This window comes from Heteronotia binoei, chromosome 1 (genome assembly GCF_032191835.1).
Source record: "Heteronotia binoei isolate CCM8104 ecotype False Entrance Well chromosome 1, APGP_CSIRO_Hbin_v1, whole genome shotgun sequence".
NCBI classification, from domain to species: domain Eukaryota; kingdom Metazoa; phylum Chordata; class Lepidosauria; order Squamata; family Gekkonidae; genus Heteronotia; species Heteronotia binoei.
Genome location: NC_083223.1, coordinates 126,601,518 through 126,617,694, shown reverse-complemented (window position 1 = coordinate 126,617,694; position 16,177 = coordinate 126,601,518). Strand labels below are relative to the sequence as shown.

Sequence of the window (16,177 nt, the reverse complement as noted above, 5' to 3'; positions counted from 1 at the left end):
CGGTGGGAAGGGCATATCATACACGGTAAACAGTTATCGGCCCATATTAAATGATGGTAGCAGTAATGAGATAGCACTGCAGTAGGCCACAAGGGAGGCCAACTGATGGAATAATAGGACACCCGCTGCCTCAGTCATAAGCCCGGCTGAACAGCTCCGTCTTGCAGGCCCTATGAAATGGCAGTAGCTCAGGTAGGGCCCGGATCTCCACAGGGAGCTGATTCCACCAGGCAGGGACCAGAGCTGAGAAGGCCTTGGCTGAGGCAAGTCTGACATCCTTAGGGCCAGGGTTGGTCAGGAGGTGTTTAAAACTTCAATACCGGAAGCTCAGCTATAATGTATATCACAGGTTAGGAAAGGTACAAATTGTTTTATTAAAAAGGCCTGTATGGTTAACAAACAAAGTAATGGAAGCAGTAAAAGGTAAGAAGGATTCCTTTAAGCAGTGGAAGCAGGGATACCATTCCCCAGTTGAGGGTGGGGGATTTCCAGGTTTTTTAGGCTCCCACCCACCACCAGTCAGCTGGCCAGTGGGGGGAAATCCCACCCCCAAACATGACATGCTGATGTTTTGCAGAAGTAACATCATCATGTTGGTGATATTGTGTGGAAACACTTTGTTGTTTAGGCAAAACTCCATGGTTTGAGGGCGATTTTATCATAGAGTTTTGCCCCAAAAGCAGAGTACTGTCAGTATGATGATGTCTCTTCCGCATGTCAGCACATTGCAGTGCTCTGCACCCACTCCCAGAAAGTTCCTCCCCCTTCTCCACTGGCATGGTCATTGGACCTGGCAACCCTAGGTGGAAGGCTAGTCCAGTCAAAGTGAAGTAAATAAAAAGGAGCACAAGCTTTGGCAAATAAAATGCAGGTCAGTGATCAGATAGGCAAAAAGGGATTACTATGAGAAACATATTGCAAAAACCATAAAGACCAACAATAAAAATTTCTTCAAATATATTAGAAGCAAAAAACCAGCTAGGGATCCAGGGAGGCCCTTGGATGTACAAGGGGTGAAAGGATTACTAAATGATGATAGAGAAATGACAGAAAAGCTGAATGGATTTTTGCCCTTGTCTTTACTGTGGAAGATGGGGGTGCTTGCCTACTCCAGATTGACCGTTTTCAGGAAGAATGTTGAAAGACCTGAGTTGGATTGAGGTAATGAGTGAGGAGATCCTATGAGTATGAGGAGATCCTCACAAATCACAAGGCTCAGATGGCATATATCCAAGAATTCTGAAAGAACTCAAAGATTTCCTGCCAAAAATATGCAATCTATCACTAAAATCTGCCTCTTATCCCAAGGCTTGGAAAGTAGCTAATGCAACCCCAATATACAAAGAAGATTCCAGAGGAGATTTGGGAAATTAGAGGATGGTTAGTCTAACACTGATACTGGGTAGGTTGCTGAAATCTATTATTAAAGATAGGCAAATTGATGAACAAAAGATAATTGAGGAAGAATCAGCATGGATTCTGTAAAGGAAGATCTTGTCTCACTAACCTTTCAGAGTTCTTTGAGGGAGTGGACAGACATGTGGACAAGGGTGACCCAGCAGATGTTGTTTACCTAGACTTTCAGAAAGCGTTTGATAAAGTTCCTCATCAAAGACTCCTAAGTAAACTCAGCAGTCATGGGATAAGAGGACAAGTCCTCTAGAAGATTAAAAACTGGTTAATTAACAGGAAACAGAGAGTGAGTATAAATGGGCAGTTTTCACAGTAGAAGGTGGTAAGCAGTGGGGTACCACAGGCTCAGTACTAGGTCCAGTGCTTTTTAACTTGTTCATTAATGAGTTGGAGTTTGGAGTAAGTAGTGAAGTGGCTAAGTATGCAGATGATACTAAATTGTCCATGAGAGTGAGAACCAGTGTGAGGTACTCCAGAGGGATCTGTCAAGGCATGGCAAATGAGGTTCAGCATGGAAAAGTGCAAAGTAATACACACTGAAGTCCAAAATCCTGACTATAAATATACATTGATGGGGTCTGAACTGGCAGGAGAGAGATCTTGGAGTTGTTATTAGGAAGCCAACTGAAAACAAATCAACCAGTATCATAATATCCCTGTACAAATCTAAGGTGCAGTCCCATTTGGAATTCTGTGTACATCTCTGGTCATTGTACTTCAAAAATGGTATTGTAGCATTGGAAAAGGTACAGAAAAGGGCAACTAAAATGATTAAGGGGACAGAACACCTTCCCTATGAAGAAAAATGAAAGAGGTTAGGGCTCTTTATCTTGGGGAAACAGCGACTGAGGGGTGTCATGACAGAAATTTACAAAATTATGCATGAGATAGAGAGGGTAGATAAATAATTACCTTTCTCCCTTTCCCACAATACAAGAACTTGTAGGCTCAAGGCTGGCATCTTAAAAACACAGTAATCAAAATTAAAATAGTAAACCATTAAAATATTCATGAGAAAGGAACTCCTTCTTCACCCGAAGAGTAATTCATAGGTGGAGTTCACTGCCATAGCCAAATATACATATGGAGCAGAGGTCCATCAGTGGTTATTAGCCACATCAGGAGCTTCCTTCTTCTATCCCAAGTGGTTAATGTTTATGTAAATAAACAATAGCTCCCCATGCCCTGTAATAATATCTGTAACACAAAAGAGAAAAGTAAGAAAGTTCTCTATGCCCCACATTTTCTCCTGAAATATCAAACATTTTCTTGCCTGAGGGGAAAACATAAGTTTGAATACAAACTACTGTTACAAAGCATTTAGCATGACAACAAAGCCACATTGGTCAGCTATAAGCAGTTTCTTAAACTGTAAAGCAGGGGTGGCCAATGGTAGCTCTCCAGATTTTTTTTTTGCCTATAATTCCCATCAGCCCCAGCCATTGGCCATGCTTGCTGGGGCTGATGGGAGTTGTAGGCAAAAAAAAAAACTACAGAGCTACCGTTGGCCACCCCTGCTAAAGATATAACAGTAATAAAGACCTGTTACATCCTACAGGTGAAATCCTGACAATTTACTATGTCAGCCTGTGTTTCTGAATTCCATTACGATGACAAATTGCTAGCATCCTTCAGATATATCCAGGGCTTTTTTTTAGCAGTTCCGGCTGGTTTTGCATCAGGGGGTGTGGCCTGATATACAAATGAATTCATGCTAGACTTTTTCTACAAAAAAAGCCTGGTGAAAAGCAATGGTAAAATCAGGGGCCATGGCCTAATATACAAATAAGTTCTTGCTGGCTTTTTCAACAAAAAAAGCCCTGGATACTTCAGATACTAAAACTGTGTCCCTTTGAGGTGTCAGAGACTGAAATTATCCTTGCTGATGAGCATCTCAGTATAAACAGCTTTTTGGTCTAGACACTTATGAGGTCTTACTATGCAGAAAGACTGAAAATGTAAAGGAAAGGAAAAGTAATAATTCCTTCCTGTGAGAACGCAAGTGACATCTATATAAAAGCTAAAAACATCTCTAGTAGCAAAGATTTCAGGTTTTCACGGCTGGTAACATCATTAGGGTTTGTAGAATCTTTCGGGATCAAGTGCCGTGTTCTACTGGAGAAAGTTTTCCTTCCAGACGTTTCGTTCTCAGCTGCGGAGAACATCCTCAGTGGCGTTGCAGCCGGAGCAGGTGCTCAGACCTTCTTGGCTGCTGTGCATTGAGTGGGGCCAGGGCTGCTGGAGAGCTGCTATTTCTAGGCTGGAGGGGGTGTGATGAAAGGGCAATTGGTTTGTGGATGTGCCCATTGTTTGGTGGGGCTTCCTGGAAGGGTAGTGATAAGGAAACTGGCTGTTGAATGTGACCATTGTTCTGTGTTAATTGCTGGGAGGGTTGGAAGGGGTTTGAAGATAAGGAAGATGGTTGTTGACTGTGCTGATTGTTCTGTGGCATTTGCTGGTTGTTCTGAGACTTTCTGCAATTTATAGTCTGTAGGGTGTTTTGCAGAGCTGGGTACCAAGATTGGTGAATGAAAATGCCTTCTTCCTTTCTGTTAAAATTGTGCTGGTGTTTATAAATCTCAATAGCTTCTCTGTTCAGGCGGGTATGATAATGTGAGACCGTAGAAAGGACTTCAGTTCTTTCAAAGTGGATGACGTGGTCTCCTTCTTGAAGTGCATGTTCAGCTACAGCTGATTTTTCTGGCTGAAACAAGCGACAGTGTCTCTTGTGTTCGGTGAGACGGGTGTTGATACTGCGTTGGGTAGTGCCAATGTAGACTGCACCACAGGAGCAGGATATTTTGTAGATTCCAGGGGTTGAAAGTGGATCTCTCATATCTCTAGTAGCAGTTTATGGATTTTATTCATTGCCAGCTCTGGGTTGGGAAATTCCTAGAGATTTGGGGGCAGGGCATGGGGATGTCTGGTTTTGGGAGAGCGGGGGAGCTTAGTGAGGATGTGACACACCCTCCCAAACTGCCATTTTCTCAAGGGGAACTGATCTTTGTAGTCTGGAGATCTGTAGTAATTCCTGAAGAATGCAAAGAGCCACTGGAAATTGGCAGCCCCAGCCACCACCATGAGTCTTCTCTGGTTATCCTTAACCCAAACCACGTTCTTCTTGTGTTTGGAAGACAGGTGGCTATGTGCCATTTAGAACACATTTCTAGCAGGGGGAGGATCCTGCTCCTCACTACATTGGTCTATAAAGGAGGGAGAATTGCCCCCTACAAGTCCCAGTGGTAGATAACCTTCAGTTGTTCCTCCCAGCCCTGAGCCCTTCCCCCACCCACTGAAGGTCTCAAAATTGGGAGGGAAGGAGGCTTTTCACCCAAAAGGCACATCCTATGCAGCCTGGAAGTACTCTGCTCCTTTCCAATCTTCCTTTTATCTTCCTTGCTGTGGCCCTACACCTATTCTCTGGGTAGTCCTAGCTTCTTTAGCCAATGGGCCTCATCTATGCTGGGCCACCTCCTCAGTTTAAATAGGGCTGGCTCTAGAGTTGCCTGTTTTTCCCTCAATTTTCCCTTTGGAAGGTTGTGTTGCAGAGCCAGCTGTTGTGTTCTGTTGTGTTATGTCGGAAGGTTGCACTGAAGATCCAGCAGTGGTAAAGTGATTACGAGTGGCAGACTCTAATCTGAAGAACTGGATTTGATTCCCCACTCCTTCACATGCCAGCTGGGTGACCTTGGGTTAGTCACGGTTCTCTCAGAGCTTTCTCAGCCCCGCCTACCTCACAGTGTTCTGGGGAGAGGAAAGGAAGATGCTCCAAGACTCCTTCGGGTAGTAAAGAGCGAGGTATAAAACCAACTCTTCTTCTTTCTCAGTCACTTCCCTCACCTGGTTTAGCTGGGATAACATGGGTTAGGATCAGGGCCCTTTATTGAGCAGGAATGCAGTCCTGGCTGGCTTGGCATCATTGGGTGTGGCCTAATATCCAAATGAGTTCCTGCTTGGCTTTTTCTATAACAAAAGCCCTGGTTAGGATTCAAAGTTACCCCAACTGGAAAATCCAGTAGTCTCTGGGTAAACATTTCTCAAAGGAAGGAAATAGAAATTAATTTTCCTTTGGGAATATCATGCACCAGAGTGCCTGTTATAATGTCCTAAAAGGGCAAAGTAAGATAGCTGCTAGCTTTTGCATTTGTGCAAAAGTGCACCTGGAGGTATACGACAGATCTCATCCAGCAACATTATTAACCTCTCATTTTACATGCTAAGCCTCATAGAAGAATCTGTTCATTTACAGGGACAGTTGCTTCCACCAAACCCACACCAATTATTCCAATATCCAGTACTTTGAGGCCTTTCTGCCATCCATGCTGAAACAATAATTCCACCAAATTACAGAACACTGTTACATGGAAGCTGTAAAAGGTAAGAAGGACTCCTTTAAGCGGTGGAAAACCAGTCCAAGTGAGATTAGTAAAAGGGAACACAGGCTGTGGCAAATCAAGTGCAAGACTGTGATCAGGCAGGCAAAAAGGGACTATGAGGAGCATATTTCAAAAAAACATAAAGACCAACAATAAAAATTTCTTCAAATATATTGGAAGTAGGAAACCAGCCAGGGAGGCAGTGGGGCCCTTGGATGACCATGGGGTAAAAGGATTACTGAAGGAGGATAGGGAAATTGCTGAGAAGCTGAATGAATTTTTTGCCTCTGTCTTCACTGTGGAAGATGAGAACTTTTTGCCCGCCCCAGAACCACTAATTTTGAAAGTCCTGAGTCAGATTGAGGTGACAAAAGAGGAGGTCCTACAACTGATAGACAAATTAAAAACTAATAAGTCACCGCATCCGGATGGCATGCATCCGAGAGTTCTGAAAGAACTCAAAGTTGAACTTGTGGATCTTCTAACAAAAATCTGTAATTTTTCATTGAAATCTGCCTCCGTTCCTGAGGACTGGAAGGTAGCAAATGTCACCCCCATCTTTAAAAAGGGTTCCAGAGGAGATCCGGGAAATTACAGGCCAGTCAGTCTGACTTCAATACCGGGAAAGTTGGTAGAAACCATTATCAAGGACAGAATGAGTAGGCACATTGATGAACATGGGTTATTGAGGAAGACTCAGCATGGGTTCTGTAAGGGAAGATCTTGCCTCACTAACCTGTAACATTTCTTTGAGGGGGTGAACAAACATGTGGACAAAGGAGACCTGATAGATGTTGTTTACCTTGACTTCCAGAAAGCTTTTGATAACGTTACTCATCAAAGGCTCCTTAGAAAGCTTGAGAGTCATGGAGTAAAAGGACAGGTCCTCTTGTGGATCAAAAACTGGCTGAGTAATAGGAAGCAGAGAGTGAGTATAAATGGGCAGTCTTCGCAGTGGAGGACGGTAAGCAGTGGGGTGCCGCAGGGCTCAGTAATGGGTCCCATGCTCTTTAACTTGTTCATAAATGATTTAGAGTTGGAAGTGAGCAGTGAAGTGGCCAAGTTTGTGGATGACACTAAATTGTTCAGGGTGGTGAAAACCAGAGAAGATTGTGAGGAACTCCAAAGGGATCTGTTGAGGCTGGGTTAGTGGGCGTCAACATGACAGATGCGGTTCAATGTGGCCAAGTGCAAAGTAATGCACATTGGGGCCAAGAATCCCAGCTACTAATACAAGTTGATGGGGTGTGAACTGGCAGAGACTGACCAAGAGAGAGATCTTGGGGTCGTGGCAGATAACTCACTGAAAATGTCAAGACAGTGTGCGTTTGCAATAAAAAAGGCCAACGCCATGCTGGGAATTATTAGGAAGGGAATTGAAAACAAATCAGCCAGTATCATAATGCCCCTGTATAAATCAATGGTGCGGTCTCATTTGGAGTACTGTGTGCAGTTCTGGTCGCCGCACCTCAAAAAGGATATTACAGCATTGGAGAAAGTCCAGAAAAGGGCAACTAAAGGGCTGGAACACTTTCCCTATGAAGAAAGGTTGAAACACTTGGGGCTCTTTAGCTTGGTGAAACGTCGACTGCGGGGTAACATGATAGAGGTTTACAAGATAATGCATGGGATGGAGAAAGTAGAGAAAGAAGTACTTTTCTCCCTTTCTCACAATACAAAAACTCGTGGGCATTCGATGAAATTGCTGAGCAGACAGGTTAAAACGGATAAAAGGAAGTACTTCTTCACCCAAAGGGTGATTAACATGTGGCAGCCACAAGAAGAGCCACCTTCAAGAGGGGTTTAGATAAAAATATGGAGCAGAGGTCCATCAGTGGCTATTAGCCACAGTGTGTGTGTGTGTATATATATATATAATTTTTTTTGCCACTGTGTGACACAGAGTGTTGGACTGGATGGGCCATTGGCCTGATCTAACATGGCTTCTCTTATGTTCTTATTGTCACTATACCAGTGAACAGTACATCAATCAACTTCCAACCCACCTAATGCCACCAAAAACAAAAAACTCTACATTGATCATCTTGGTAGCCACAATACATAGAATAGAATGCTTTCATTGCTAAAATAAAGTGATCAGCAAATAGTATAATTGCAACACAATTTCAGCGGCGAGGAACAGGACACAATAAAATGAAACCATTATTCAGTGACAGTCTTTGACAGAATCCTTAGCCACTATGGATGTTAAAGCTCTAAACACCAACAGCTCCCACAAAGGCAGACTGCAGGCCATCAAAAATATAATCCCAGATATCACAGTGCACATTGCTATCAAGTCTCTCCCTCTTTGTCCACACCCATAATTAGTTTCGATTTGGTAACAGCTTCTCCCTTCAGCTTGCTGGCACAAACCCTGCAACAAACTCAAATGCCACCTCTCTTTCTAGGTTCACTCAGACAATACTGCTGCAGGCTCCAATGATATCAGCTATACTATCTTGCCCTGTGACCTGGAAGGTCCCAGGCTAGCTTGATCTCATCAGAGTTTGAAAACTAAGCAGAGTTGGCCCTTGCTGGTAGTTGGATGGGAGACCATCAAGCAAGTCCACAGTTGCTACCCAAGGCAGACCATGGCAAACCACCTCTGAATGTTGTTTGCCTTCAAAACCCCAAGGGGTCACCATACGTCAATTGCAACATGACAGCAGCTTACACATACATTCCACTTATTCATCATCCAGTGTGATATATGTCATCACATGTCAAAAGTATCCTTCTGCTTTCACACAGGCCAAATAGGTTAGTTCCTATGTAAAATAATAACTTGACATTAATATGACACTAACCATTTAAAAGTCACTGTTCCTCGGTGGTGGTGGAGGAATAAAAGAGGTTCCACTGTGAACCTGCTTAATTCAAGAAGTTTAAACCATCTAAAGCTTAACAAGGACTTAGGGATCATTAACTGTTAGAGATGTTAACTAGCTTATCAAAACTAGTTATATTGCAAATTACTGCTACTGTGATACGTTTCATTACATTTGAGTTTTGCATAGTAACATCTCACCCCATACTTTCTTTACTTTGTGGCCTTTTAATCTTGCTGTTTATAATTTTCCCTTCATAAACCATGTGTCTGTCTGTCTGTCTATCCTAGTCAATATTTGAATGGGAGACCAACAAGGAAGTCCAGGGTCACTATGCAGAGGTAGGCAATAGCAAACCACCTCAGAATACCTTTTGCCTTGAAAAACCTGTAACAATGATGGTTCTATAGTCCCAGGAAGTCACCAAATCATTGGATTTTAAATTACAGGTGGACAATTTGAAACATTCTCAGTGGCTATCCATGTCTTCCTGAAATGAGATTTCTTTCCTTGGAAATGTGTCTTACACTGATGTTTACACACTAGTTCTAAGAGATTATAAATAACCCACTCAGGCACATTTTCCTTCCTTGTATGTTATACTATGGATACAATTAAGTAACCATGGATGCAGTATTGGGAGTAAACCCCTCTGAACACACAGCAGAGCTTACATTTGAGTAAACATGAATAGGACCTTCTTGCACGGGGTAATCTTTCCAAACGGGAATAGGCTATTTTCGTGGTGCCTCGCTTTCCTCTTCTAATATCAATAACCTTTTCCTTCGCAGCTCCGCCCCCTCCCCTGCTCCTTTAGGATACCATTCGGAGTAGTCCCGTAAACAGAACAACAACAACAACACCAGGACGTTTCTTCCCCCTTTCAAGGTCGCGTCATGATGTTGCTGACGGAAGAGTGATTTCGGCAGGCAGAGCAACGCACTGGAGACCAGAGGAGCTGATGCCTGCAAGAACAGCGGGGACTGCGCCTTGTCCTTGCTGCCGCCGGAGACTTAGTAGCAAGCGGCGCGTGGCGGAGGAGCGCAGCCAGCTTTCCAGGTGCACACGCCACAGGAAGAGGCAGCTTGAAGGATGGGGGCACAGATACAAAAGGGGCAGCGGCCGGTGTGGGGAACAGGGAGAACTTACCAGATTAATGAACGTCAGAAATTTCCAACTGCCTCCATAGGTCTGATGCGCAGGCATATCAATTGCCTTGTAATTGCACAGAATGGAGAAATAGGAGAGGAGGATCGCCACTCGCAGCACCTGACAGGGCACGAGCGCCATGTTGGCCCTCTATCACTAAGGCCTGAGCTCCGAATGATTCCTCGGCGGCTGCAAGGCAACGGGCACGCGCTTGGGTGCCTTTGATGTCGGTGTCTGTGCGCGCGGCTAACTGACGAGAAGGCTCAGGCGCGCGCGTTCTGGGCAGCTCCGCGGTCTCCGCTGTAGACTTCAAGGGGAGGCGGCGGATGGCAATTCCATTGTCTGCAGACCAACCTCCCTGGTTACTTTTGCTGGCCTCCACCCCCACCCCCCTTTCGTGGGGCAGAAAAGACAACTGCCTGGCAAATGATGCACCAATCCTGAATTTTAGCGTAGCTAATAAGTGACTAAAAGCCTGTCTCTTCCCCGGAACTTGTCGTGGAAGCCAGCGAAACAATTCATGCTGTAACTCATTTACAAACCAGCTCCCGGTTTGTTTTTTAAACCTTCCTATGCGAGGGCCAACGTGGCCCGTTGTTATTCTCGGTACTGAAGACGGAACTAGAGGGAACAACAGCTTAGGAAGTTGCTATTATGAAATGTTATATGTGCTCTTCCACATTGGGCTCCAGCTGAGAGTGGCCTGTGACAATTTTAATTGCTTAAAATTTCAAGATTGCAGAGAGAGCATAAGAGAGCACCTTATAATAACCCTGCAGTGTAGGCCATCATTGCCATCCCTCTTCTTTTTGGTGGAAGGGCCAAAGCAAAAAGAGCAGTGTACAACAGCACTATAGCATAGATCCAGGCGGGCAGCCGTGTTGGTCTGAAGCAGTAGGAGTCCAGTAGCACCTTTAAGACCAACAAAGTTTTATTCAGAATGTAAGCTTTCATATGCATGCATACTTCATCAGACAAAGGAATAGGGTACAGCGAGCTGAGCTACTTATAGCTGGTAGGCAGTAGTTTAGAAGGCAAAGTGGTATAAAGTTAAAATCCAGTGGCAAAATAGTGAAATTAACAAATTGAAAGAACATTTGGTCTGGATAGCATTTGTGTGGGAAACCAATAAAACAGTAACATGTCAGAATGAGGTAATAAATGTCTGTTGATTACTCTATTGCTAGCAAGTCTTGGTTAAAATGAGGATATTTCTTTCTCAGAGGTTTTTCCAGTCCACCTAATTTACTTTTCAACATGTAACATACATATAAACATAATTCTAGTTTGCCATTAGAAAAAAATAATACATTAGAATATAGTTGGAAGATGGGTTTAGTATATGAACTGTGATAAACAGCCAATATCCCTTATCTGAGTATGTCAATACAAAAAACATTCTATTCTAAAAGAGAAATACGTTGGAATACTGTGGGTATATAGCTATACTTGGTGAGAGATATGTAATGACATAAAAACCCAACATCCGTGTTCAGTCCTGGGAAGGTGTTTGTTCCAAGTTTCATAATAATTTGTAATTCAGCAGTTTCTCTCTCCATTCTGTTCTTGAAGTTTCTTTGCAGTAAAAGAGCAACTTTGAGGTCACCCACTGATTGTTCTGGAAGGTTAAAATGTTCTCTTATGGGGTTCTCAGTTTTGTGATTCCTGATGTGAGTATAGTCTACTGTGTGAACTAATTGTTCCTATCTCCAGCTAGAATGAGAGAGAGCTGAGTTCAAATTTTTGCTCAACTCATAAAACCCGTTCGTTGATCTTTGGTCAGGCACTTTTATTCACCTGGTCCACAGGGTTCTGAGAATAAAAGGGATATAAGATAATTCCATAGGCTAATCAAACTCAATGGAGAAAGAACAGAAAAATAATAATAAATAAATGAAATCCACATAGCAGACTGGGGAGAATAAAGCAGTCATTCAGTGTAGTCTACACTTAGACCAACTCCTGTACTGCAATGACACTGTTCTAGTGTGGTTCCAGACCCGACTTGAGGGTAAGTTTCACAGTATAGCGCTGGGGGACTGCTGCTCTGCTCCTTGGCTTCTGGCCTATGAGGTTCATCAAGGTTCCATTTTGCCCCCAATGCTTTTCAACATCTGTGTGAAGCCACTGGGAAAGGTCATCCAGAGATTTGGGCTGAGTTGCCACCAATATGCAGATGACTGTCTGATCTATATTAAACTACCAGCAGATCCCAAGGTGGCCTGGAGGCAGTTTTGAAGTGGATGTGGGGAGGGCTGCTAACAAGCTAAAATTTAATCCAGACAAAATTGAAGTGCTACTGGTGAGGGGAGGTTCTGACCCAGGAAATGGGTTCTCCCTTGTTCTGGATGGGGTTGAACTCCCCCTAAAGGAGTAGGTTTGTAGAATGGGGGTGCTCCTGGACCCAGGGCTCCTGTTGGATAATCAGATGGCAGCAGTGGTCCAGCTTTGGTCAGTGAACCAGTTGCGGCCCTTCCTGGGCAGAAAAAAATCTTGTCACTGAGGTGCATGTTCCGATAACATCTAGATTAGATTACTTTAGTGTGCTGTACATGGGACTGCTCTTGAAGACTGTCTGGAAGCTGAATTTGGCATAGAATGCTGCAGCAAGTGCTGACTGGAGTGGATTGTAGAGACCATATTATTCCAGACTTGTTACCTCTACATTGACTTTCAATTTGCTCCCAGGCACAATTCAAGGTACCACTATTGACCTTTAAAGCCCTGTATGGCCTGCGACCTAACTCCCATATGGTAAAGTTTTCTGAGTGCTGTTGAGATGTCTGTTTATAAAATGTTTTTATTGTTTTTTATTGTTTTATCATATGTTGTACTCCGCGCCCTGAGCCCTATAGGGAATGGGTGGAATAGAAATATACTAAATAATAATATATAAATAAATATGAATCTACATGCTCACTCTGGTAATCTTTGGAGGTCCTGCTTTGATTGCCCCCACCATATGAGGCTAGATGGGTGTGACCTGAGAAAGGGCTTTCTTGGTCATGGCACAAGAACTTTGGAACTCCCTCCCCAGGAAGATTTGTTTGTCTCCCTTTACGGTTGGTGTCTTCTCCCAGTGGTGTCTTCTCCCTTTTTTATTTTGTTTTGTTCAGCATACTCCCAATAATGGTTATTGGCCCTCCTCTCTGGTTCCAATTTTAAATTTGTTTTTGTTGAATTATATAATTTTAATACTTTTAAAAAAAAAACGTTCTAATGTTTTATGTGCCTTGGGGACACTGACTGGATTGTAAAATGGCATAAAAGTGTTTTAAATAAATGGGAAGTGGACTGAAGCTGACAAACTAGTTTCTACCAACCCTGCAAAAGTATCTAGTATTGTTATGTATTTTTCAACATCTAGGACATTATAGAGAGCATTGACTCCCAAAAGTTTATATCTCAAAAATCTTGCTGGTCTCTAAGGTGTTCTTGAAGAAGAAGAAGAAGAAGATATTGGATTTATATCCCGCCCTCCACTCCGAAGAGTCTCCGAGCGGCTCACAATCTCCTTTACCTTCCTCCCCCACAACAGACACCCTGTGAGGTGGGTGGGGCTGGAGAGGGCTCTCACAGCAGCTGCCCTTTCAAGGACAACCTCTGCCAGAGCTATGGCTGACCTAAGGCCATTCCAGCAGGTGCAAGTGGAGGAGTGGGGAATCAAACCTGGTTCTCCCAGATAAGAGTCCGCACACTTAACCACTACACCAAACTGACTCTTCTTGCACCTGGATCTAGCTATTCTACTGCAGACCAACATAGCTGCCCTCTGAAACGAACTCTTTTACATAAGATTCAGTCTCCTATGGTACCCTACCCTAGTCCTAATGTTGGGAGATCTGACTGGTGACTGTTCTCTCAGCAGGATCTTAGCAAGAGGGCTGCAAAATTGGTCTCAGACCAAAGGGCCAATAATCTCAGGAAGCAATGCTGTGGGCGGTAATTCTCTCGCAATCGGCTGTTTTTGCAATCAATTTTTTCTCCGAGTTGCTTTTTCATCTGCTGGAAATCCCGTCTCTCCCCCCCCACACCCCATGCCAGTGGATGGGAAAACGTCTGTGGGCAGAGCAGCTCTCCAGATAGGGTTAATATCTCTTTCCCTCGCCACATGGCTAGGGTTAAACTTGTAGCTCACCTACACCCACACACCGCATCCTCGCCTGCATATCTCTAAAAAACAAAAACAGCAGCTCTATCATGAATTTCCGAGGGCCTCCCCATACCTGTTCACTCCCCCCTCCCCAAATAGCTGCTCTTGATTCCTAGGAAAATATTCCCCCTGCCCCAACATAGGTTACAGCAAAAAAAAAAAAAATCCTAATTAAATGGCTCCTTGTATCCCTGTCCACTTAATCCCTGTCATATAGAGGATGGTGCAGAATTGTTTTCTGTGGCCCCAGAAGGTAGGACCAAAACCAATGGGTTGAAATTAAATCAAAAGAGTTTCTGACTCAATATTAGGAAGAACTTCCTGACAGAACAATTCCTCAATGGAACCAACTTCCTCAGGAGATGGTGAGCTCTCCTTCCTTGGAGGTTTTTAAGCAGAGGCTGGATGGCCATCTGACAGCAATGCTGATCCTGTGAATTTAGGGGGAGATTTGTGAATTTTCTGCATTGTGCAGGGGGTTGGACTAGATGACCCTGGAGGTCAACTCTATGATACTAATAACAAATGAATGTGGTCCAGTGTTACAATATCCATTTTGTATATGAGATAGTGGATTATAATAGCAACCTTGTAATGCAGTTCAGTAGCAGTAACTCCATATTGTGGAGAGTAAGAGGGATGACTGACTACAATACTTTACTGAAATGTATTGCAATCATCCTCCTGTTGCAGACAGCTAGATCTGAGTCCTCTTTTCTCTCACTGCACATGCACAAAGGTACAGTGTTTGTAATTTCCTTAATTTAAGTCTTGAAGAGCACACTGTAAAACCAGCATAATGAAGCAAAAAAGTGCAGTGACTTTTCTAAAATCTGGATCCAAATCAATGAGACTTCAGGACTGCATTGGCAACTCCTTCAGTTTTCCTTAGTATGATCTGGATATGCTGCTGTAAATGATGTAAGCTGCCTTGCATCTTCACTGGGGAGTAAGTCTGGTATAAATGAGCAGAAGAATAATTAATGGGGTGAATGAGACCCTGTTGCTTTTTCCAATGCCTTTCTATACAGTAAATCAGGGGAGTTGAACTCCTTTATTATGCGGGCCAGATCTAGCATAAATTACACCTTGTTGGACTGGGCCATGTGTGTCATAAAATGCAATGCCAGGTAGCAGGGATATAAACTTTATAAAGGACACAGACAAACACAATTAAGGGTTCTTAAAACCTTCAAATAAAACATAATTAAAACATTAGCACCTGTTGGTCCTAATGATGCTTTCTTTGTATCTCTCCTGTGCAATCCAGGGAACTGGGCAAAGGAAGCTCCGCTCTTTCCTTCCTTCCCTAGGGGACAAGGAGGGGGAGGATCCCCAGAAAATAGAAGGAAGAGAGACTTGGCTCAGTAGCTCTGCTGTGTGATTGAGCAAGCCTGGGAGAGCAAGGTGTGATGCAGAAGGAAACAAGAGAGAGGGAGAAGGAAGCAACTGGCTGTCATCTGCTTCCTTCTCCCTCTCTCTTGTTTCCTTCTGCATCACACCTTGCTCTCCCAGGCTTGCTCAATCACACAGCAGAGCTACTGAACCAAGTCTCTCTTCCTTCTATTTTCTGGGGATCCTCCCCCTCTTTGTCCCCTAGGGAAGGAAGGAAAGAGCAGCAGTTGACATCCTAACCTGAATGCAGCTGTTGTCTAGATAAGGATAAGCCTAATGAAAAACTGAAGCTTGACAAGATTAAGATAGCTTGAGTCGAGTCCAGTAATAGTGCATTAGAAACCAACAAAATTTTTCAGGGTGTAAGCTTTTGAGAGTCAGCATCCCTTAATCAAAGCACCATCTAATCAAGAATAAGATACTAACAGATGTGGCTCAGGCAACCAGTCAGAGTTGTGTATGGCTGTTCTGGATGGGTTCTAGAGCAGGGGCAGCCAACAGTAGCTCTTCAGATTTTTTTTGCCTACAACTCCCATCAGCACCAGCAAGCATGGCCAATGGCTGGGGCTGATGGGAGTTGTAGGCAAAAAAACCCATCTGTTGGCCATCCCTGTTCTAGAGACTCTTGATTCTGAGTCTTCTTCTGGATATGCTGGTGTTGCCAAGGAAGCCTTTCATCAGTTTAAACAGAGGAGGCAGCTGTGCTCTTGCCTGGGCACAGGAAAGAGTAACCTGGCCAACATCAGGGTCAAGAACAAATATTGCAACTCCCTAAATGGAGCTGTCCTCACACACCCTTACACTACCTGTCTCCTAACAGGAGGTGAAGACCATATAAATCCAATTTAATTTAATTTAAT

The 16,177-nt window shown here is 43.6% G+C and overlaps 1 protein-coding gene across 1 annotated transcript in view; it reads right to left on the bottom strand.

Moving 5' to 3' along the window:
* AIG1 (androgen induced 1) overlaps nt 1-10,238 on the bottom strand; it is a 205,307-nt gene extending 195,069 nt beyond the window's left edge. Inside the window, exon 1 of the mRNA XM_060240393.1 lies at nt 9,770-10,238. Within this exon, the coding sequence (XP_060096376.1) occupies nt 9,770-9,910 (141 nt within the window). The 5' untranslated portion in view covers nt 9,911-10,238. The remainder of the gene's footprint in view (nt 1-9,769) is intronic.
* Between the last annotated feature and the right edge of the window lie 5,939 nt (nt 10,239-16,177).